Source organism: Garra rufa, chromosome 8 (genome assembly GCF_049309525.1).
Source record: "Garra rufa chromosome 8, GarRuf1.0, whole genome shotgun sequence".
NCBI classification, from domain to species: domain Eukaryota; kingdom Metazoa; phylum Chordata; class Actinopteri; order Cypriniformes; family Cyprinidae; genus Garra; species Garra rufa.
In genome coordinates, this window is record NC_133368.1 from 13,428,704 (window position 1) to 13,437,005 (window position 8,302).

The 8,302-nt window shown below is 35.4% G+C and overlaps 1 protein-coding gene across 1 annotated transcript in view; it reads right to left on the reverse strand.

Annotated features, from left to right (window-relative positions):
* Positions 1–2,718, reverse strand: part of LOC141340083 (uncharacterized) — a 40,341-nt gene extending 37,623 nt beyond the window's left edge. The window contains exons 1-4 of the mRNA XM_073845017.1: positions 2,541–2,718; positions 1,428–1,718; positions 670–915; positions 479–598 (exon numbers count right to left, since the gene is read on the reverse strand). Of these exons, the coding sequence (XP_073701118.1) occupies positions 479–598; positions 670–915; positions 1,428–1,718; positions 2,541–2,592 (709 nt within the window). The 5' untranslated portion in view covers positions 2,593–2,718. The remainder of the gene's footprint in view (positions 1–478; positions 599–669; positions 916–1,427; positions 1,719–2,540) is intronic.
* Between the last annotated feature and the right edge of the window lie 5,584 nt (positions 2,719–8,302).

An 8,302-nucleotide genomic window follows, 5' to 3' on the forward strand; every position in this document is an offset into this window, starting at 1 on the left:
GGTGTTCATTAAAGATGTATACTGAACATGATTTGTTGCATGGACCCTTTTCACAAGACTCCAATGATGCATTTCAATGGTCATCGTCATCATAAATCCTTGAAAGTTTTTCATATTTAGATTGTTTTTTAAAATGTATGTACGTTTATAACACTATACATTGTATTATATCACCTTTTCATCAAGTTACAAAAAAAAGGGTTAACGCTTATGCAAGGGTGTTTCTAATACCGCGTCTATGGGAGGGGCGGTAAATTTGACAGTAAAATCAGTCTCTCTCAATTTTTTTCTTTTGATTGAAAGTAGTGAAAACACTATCGTAGACTTTTTCTTTTGCAATTTAGCAAATGAGAATGCAAAAAAATATATTTGTTGTACTCTCCCATTCACTGCTCTCTGATTTTACCCAACTATGATGACTTCCGCTATGAGAAACCAGGAAATGTGAGAAAGGTCCATAGTTTTTCACGGTACTCACACTTTTGCTTTTTCCGTCTGTAGAAGTATAATGCCAGCACAGCAAGCAGAATAATGAGAAGCACTGTTACTATTATAACTGGAACAAGCACAGCAGGGCCTCCTCCACCTGCTAATAAAACTATTCAAAAAATAGCATTAGCCTCTACATCAAAGTCTGAATGATGTGGGTTGAATGATTTACTAACAAACCTTTGTGACAGTCTTGCAGAGTAAAGTCTGTGGTCCTGCTTGCAGCTTTATTCTTCACAGTGCAAGTATAGACTGAGTCATGCTTTTCCTCTTGTTCATCAACAAGAAGTGTGGGTCCCGACTCTTTTATATCAGGTCCACTCCATTCATAGCTTGGCTGAGTCTGGGATTCCACTGAACAGGACAATTTTTTCACATTTAAGGTTTCATCCAGTTCACAGGTCACCCGAGGCTCTGGCAGAGCATCTAAGACACAAAAGCAGACAGGTACTTAGTGATAATCTGATATTTGGTCATTTTGAGATTACAATTAACCAAAAAAATTACCTCTTTAGTGACTAATAAACTTAGTAACTAATAAACTTTATCTGTATCTAAAATATTTTGAGAGTATTCATGCGGAAATATTGTGTAAAATAAACAGTTCAATTGAAATAAATATATTTGTTTTACATAACTCTCATTTTATACCATTTTCATACTATAGCTACTAAAAAACATATCAACTTACAGTAAGATTCAACACCTAAACTTTATGAATGCCACCATGCAGTAGGTCTAAGTGTGCTATGCATTAAATTAGCTGTTCATTGTCTTAATCTTTTACTGTCTTAAATGTGTACTGAAAATTATTACTACACAGTATTTAGAAAATCAAACAGTTCCTGATATATACAGTAAGTAGTCTATTCACAATACTCCACTGAAGGAGACTAACACTAATCTGCACATAATCATCTGATATATAGATAGCTTACCCAAAACTGTCAAAGTATGACTGGCGATTTGAACCTTCCTATTGATCCAGATTTCAGACTGATATTTGCCGCTGTCTTGGCCATTTAGTCTTCTTATTGTGAGCTGTCCTGTTTCAAAATCAACATCTACACGGCCTTTAAATGAGCCGTATTTTGTCACCTCACTCCCGTCATACTCCAGAACCTTGTTGCCTTTATATGTCCACAGTATTTCTTCTGGCTTTCCTCGGATGCTTGGTGTAAGTGTGATCTCGCTTCCACTTTCGCCATAGTCATCACACAAAACTAAATCTAAAGTAGAGGAAGAAAACAAATCCTATTAGTGAAACAACTTGTTACACTCAATGAGGTAATCACAGAAAAATATATCAGGGCCATATATCACAAAAGACAAATATGTGTCTAGGTGTTTTACTTTACACTGTTTGTCATCAATGTAATAAAGTGATGTCTACTGTATAACAGTGAAGGTACGTTTGTAATTGGTCTAAATAAATTGAATAATAACAAGAAGTATAGTTTTATACAGTTATAAAGGCCTACTAGTTATTAAAGTTAATGTTCATAATGGCAATAGATGCTTTGATCTTCGTTTTGCAAAATATAATTACTTATTTAATTATTTTGATTTTGCAGTACAGTATGACCTGGACATGTTCTTGGTGTGTTTCATTGGAGTAACAAGTTGCCATCCACACAGTGATTTTTTTTTTATTTTTATTTTTGGCTCACAACAAACAACAAATCCCTTTTTTTTTTTAGAAATCCCTGTAATCTTATCAGTGGTTTTACATTTTATCTGTACAACGATCACAGAACAGCTTAAGTATAAAGTTCAGTGAATGTCGCTACTTCAAAGAGAGACAGCCAAGTTTACGTTTAATCTTGATGTTCTTTTTTCAATTATACCTTAAATATTACTCTATTATAATTCTAATACAATTCCACAATTCTTTTAACTACCTCTTAAAGAAATGTTTCCGCGAAAGCCTGTTTGCGTTTTGACAAAACCGCAAGTATCGGTTTCCCACAGTTCGGGGTTTATGCTAAAATAGTCTTTCCTTGTATTACGAGTGCACCTATGCTCCATGTTTTAAAAGATTTCAGACTTACCTTGATAAAGACAGAAACATGTCATGTAAACCATGAATTTAATAGCTGCCATCTTCCCTCGGGAGTTTTCTTTTTTAATCCCGTGTGTGTGGTGCTAGGTAATGGCGATTTGAAACGTAAAACACATTTGCTGCATTAATCTCAACAGTCAACGCTAAAACCCAGAACAATTACAGTTACCACAGTGTTTTGGGGCTGTGATAAAAGAAAAAAAAAACTAAAAAAAAAAAAAAAGGCTATTGAACGACCTTTGAAACTGTGGGCGGAGATAGATGAACGCACCTTTATAAGTGACGCAGGCAGTAAACGATTAGGCTACTGTTGGTGCGGGTGTGTACGTGAAATGGTGATGAAATTGTATTTCTTTCATGATAATGTTACCACTGAATGCGACCAGAACATATCACACAAGTAATTTGGATTATTAGCGAATGCCGAATTTGTGAGACAGGGCCGCAGCCTAAAGCAATGGGCATGTCAAAAGGTGAATCATAACAGAAACTAACCCTAACCCTACCCACACACCCTGACAGACAGCTTTGTCGACCAATTATAAAGACCTTTCTGCACGCCCTAACCTGTCGCCACGCCCATTGTCCAAGCCTGCAGCTATCCCTCCTTGGAATTTGTCAGAATGAGAACCTGCTGTTTGTTGACAGTGATTCAAAAAGGATATCCTTATTTAAAAAAAAAAAAACGTATTTAAATAAATAAATAAATAAATAAATAAATAAATAAATAAATAATCACAATACTCATTTCTTTCTTTCTTTCTTTACCTTTTTCTTTTTTTCCCCGTGGACTTTCTCTTGGGGCCCCGTACTGCATGGTCATGTGCCCTGTTTACTATGCATACCACATATCATCTTTTTCTGAGCTTTACACTATGTGTAGTTATACACATTTAACCTTGGGATTGCATAATGGATTTGCATTTTCCCTTTGTGTCCTTATCTTCACGTTTCCTCCAGATGGCAGCATTGCACCAAAAACAGCATGTCATGTTCGGCTGCACTGGTATTAGGAACCTAATTGTGCGTGCTAAATTAATTTGATACAAGTAACCTGCCCAGAAATATTTTGCAAAACATATAGATTGGCCATGCATGACACTTGTGTCATATACAGGTGTTGGTCATATAATTAGAATATCTTCAAAAAGTTGATTTATTTCACTAATTCCATTCAAGAAGTGAAACTTGTATAATGTATATATTCATTCCACACAGACTGATATATTTCAAGTGTTTATTTCTTTTAAATTCGATGATTATAACTGACAACTAATGAAAACCCCAATTCAGTATCTCAGAAAATTAGAATATTACTTAAGACCAATACAAAGAAAGGATTTTTTGAAATCTTGGCTAACTGAAAATTATGAACATGAAAAGTAATACATGTACAGCACTCAATACTTAATTGGGACTCCTTTTGCTTGAATTACTGCAGCAATGAGGCGTGGCATGGAGTCGAGTCTGTGGCACTGCTCAGGTGTTATGAGAGCCCAGGTTGGATCTGGCATATGGCATCTTCCTCTTCACAATACCCCATAGATTATCTATGGTGTTAAGGTCAGGTAAGTTTGCTGGCCAATTCAGAACAGGGATACCATGGTCCTTAAACCAGGTACTGGTAGCTTTGGCACTGTGTGCAGGTGCCAAGTCTGAGAGGCCATTTAAAGGCCTTTGGAGGTGTTTTGAGTTAATTAGCTGATTAGAGTGTGGCACCAGGTGTCTTCAATACTAAACCTTTTTTAAATAGTCTAATTTTGTAAGATACTGAATTGGGGTTTTCATTAGTTGTCAGTTATAATCATCAAAATTAAAAGAAATAAACACTTGAAAAATCAGTCTGTGTGGAATGAATGTAGGCTATACATTATACATGTTTCACTTCTTAAATGGAATTAGTGAAATAAATCAACTTTTTGAAGATATTCTAATTATATGACCAGCACCTATGCAGGCACGTGCACACATAGACATCAAAGGGGGCTGCCCTTTTTATTCCTGGAGAGAAAGTGCCCTTTTTTTCTGGGGTGCTTTTTTTTTTTTTTTTTTGAAAAATAATATATATTCCTGTTTGCGCACAGCTTCCCTGTCAAACAAATATATTTATTGAAGAATAGTATATCTAAATATCAGGTCAGGATTTCTGAATGGTCTGTTATACTGCGCACAGCGGGCTTTTATCAAGAAATAACAGACCGCATTCTACATTGGAATTCAACCAAGCCATCATGCAATAAAATAAGTTAGTAATAAGCATATATCATAGCATAAATTAGTGAATTTAGAAGAAATCTACAGATGCAAACAGATGGAGGATAGATACACTCAAAAAATGTAGTAAATCTGAGTAACTGCATCTGGTACATTAATCAATAAAACTGAGTAGAAATAAGTTAACATTAAACATTAAAAATAACAATATTTATAAATTCACTTTTTATTTATGAGTAATTTAACTTTTTTTTTTAAATTTCCTCTAAACCTTTAATAGTATTCCATACAACCACAAATACATACATACATGACATTGGCTTTTATTGAATTTTTCTCAATTATTTTGGTAAGTTTAATTCAAACAATCAAGTAAGAAACATCTACAGGGACATGGCCCCCAGAAGGTTGCCTCTGTAAGGGAGGAAGGAGAAACAACCAGGGAATGGAAGTAACAGGTTTTATTTTGAAGTAGAAGACCTTTTTTTTTGTAATAATTTTATTAAGTTGCTATATTTTTGTATTTTTTTCAATCATTTTTGCAGTGATTTTTTTCAGTAAAGTTAACAAAATACCAGCAACAACCCTCTTCAGTTTAGCGTGAATATTTGTGTGGATTTAAAAGTGTTATGTGTTTGATAACACCAAAATAATTAAAATGATGCAGTTATTTTGGTTATTAAGTTGTCTAAAGCCAACTTACTGAAATCCTATTTAAACTTCTTCTTCTTATTATTATTATTATTTTTTTTTTCCCCGAAAAATTTTTAGACACTAACTCCTCCTAGACCGTTCAAGCTACATACTCCAAACTCGGGTCAGATCTTCATACTGTTCTGACTTAGATTGCTATATCTTTTCAGACTGGTTTGAGTTATGGTTTTCTTAAAAATTAATATTAAAAATCATAAAAAGTCCCATAGACTTTCATTGACCAAAAGTCCATGTCTGTTTGAACTATGTTTAATGTAAACTGCTAGAAGCCATTGATACTCAAGATAGCTTTAAGCTATCTGTGTTCTTTCTAACTGTAATAACTAATCTATCTATCTACTTGCTAGTCTAGCTAAAATCATGCTAGCGACTTACTAGTCTTGCTAAAATCATGCTAGCGACTCGGTAGTCATGCTAAAATCATGCTAGCGACTTGCTAGTCTTGTTAAAATCAAGCTAGCGACTTGCTAGTCATGTTAAAATAATGCAAGCGACTTGCTAGTCATGCTAAAATAATGCTAAAATCATGCTAGCGACTTGCTAGTCATGCTAAAATCATGCTAGCGACTTGCTAGTCATGCTAAAATAATGATAAAATCATGCTAACGACTTGCTAGTCGAGCTAAAATAATGATAAAATCAAGCTAGCGACTTGTTAGTCATGCTAAAATCATGCTAGCGACTTGCTAGTCATGGTAAAATCATGCTAGCGACTTGCTAGTCATGCTAAAATAATGATAAAATCATGCTAACGACTTGCTAGTCGAGCTAAAATAATGATAAAATCAAGCTAGCGACTTGCTAGTCATGCTAAAATAATGCAAGCGACTTGCTAGTCATGCTAAAATAATGCTAAAATCATGCTAGCGACTTGCTAGTCATGCTAAAATCATGCTAGCGACTTGCTAGTCATGCTAAAATAATGATAAAATCATGCTAACGACTTGCTAGTCGAGCTAAAATAATGATAAAATCAAGCTAGCGACTTGTTAGTCATGCTAAAATCATGCTAGCGACTTGCTAGTCATGCTAAAATCAGGCTAGCGACTTGCTAGTCATGTTTAAAATCATGCTAGCGACTTGCTAGTCTTGCTAAAATCATGCTAGCGACTTGTTAGTCATGCTAAAATCATCCTAGCGATTTGCTAGTCATGCTAAAATCATGCTAGCGACTTGCTAGTCGTGCTAAAATCATGCTAGCGACTTGCTAGTCATGCTAAAATCATGCTAGCGACTTGCTAGTTGTGCTAAAATCATGCTAGCGACTTGCTAGTCATGCTAAAAATCATGTTAGCGACTTGCTAGTCTTGCTTAAATAATGGTAGCGACTTGCTAGTCTTGCTAAAATCATGCTAGCGACTTGTTAGTCATGCTAGAATCATGCTAGCGACTTTGCTAGTCATGCTAAAATACTGCTAAAATCATGCTAGCAACTTGCTAGTCGTGCTAAAATCATGCTAGCGACTTGCTAGTCGTGCTAAAATCATACTAGCGACTTGCTAGTCATGCCAGAATCATGCTAGCGACTTGCTAGCCGACTTGCTAGTCGTGCTAAAATCATGCTAGCGACTTGCTAGTCATGCTAAAACCATGCTAGCGACTTGCTAGTCATGTTAAAAATCATGCTAGCGACTTGCTAGTCTAGCTAAAATCATGCTAGCGACTTACTAGTCTTGCTAAAATCATGCTAGCGACTTGGTAGTCATGCTAAAATCACGCTAGAGACTTGCTAGTCATGCTAGAATCATGCTAGCGACTTGCTAGTCATGCTAAAATAATGCTAGCGACTTGCTAGTCATGCTAAAATAATGCTAAAATAATGCTAGCGCCTTGCTAGTCATTCTGAAATCATGCTTGCAACTTGCTAGTCTTGTTAAAATAATGCAAGCGACTTGCTAGTCATGCTAAAATAATGCTAGCGACTTGCTAGTCATGCTAAAATAATGCTAAAATAATGCTAGCGCCTTGCTAGTCATGCTAAAATCATGCTAGCGAATTGCTAGTCATGCTAAAATAATGCAAGCGACTTGCTAGTCATGCTAAAATAATGCTAAAATCATGCTAGCGACTTGCTAGTTATGCTAAAATCACGCTAGCGACTTGCTAGTCATGCTAAAATCATGCTAGCGACTTGCTAGTCTTGCTAAAATCATGCTAGCGACTTGCTAGTCATGCTAAAAATCATGTTAGCGACTTGCTAGTCTTGCTTAAATAATGCTAGCGACTTGCTAGTCTTGCTAAAATCATGCTAGCGACTTGCTAGTCATGCTAGAATCATGCTAGCGACCTTGCTAGTCATGCTAAAATATTGCTAAAATCATGCTAGCGACTTGCTAGTCATGCTAAAATCATGCTAGCGACTTGTTAGTCATGGTAAAATCATGCTAGCGACTTGCTAGTCATGCTAAAAATCATGTTAGCGACTTGCTAGTCTTGCTTAAATAATGCTAGCAACCGCATAGCAACCGCATAGCAACACCTTAGCAACCACCCTGGGTACCTTAGCAACCGCATAGCAACACCTTAGCATCTATTCACATTCAAACTATTTATATCTTCTAACTATTTATATCTATAAATCTATCTATTTTCAAACTATTTATATCTATCTAGCCTATCTATCTTCAAACTTTATTAATCAAACTAAAACTATTTCAAACTGAAAACCTTTAAACTTTCTTTAAACTAAAAGCTTTTAAAACTACTTAAAACGTACTGGCTAGGCTTTCTCAAGCCAACTTAAAGTTTGCTAACAAACTTTTTATCTAGTTCTAATCTAAATATATACTTGAAACTAGTAGCATAGAAAATGTTTTCAAAACA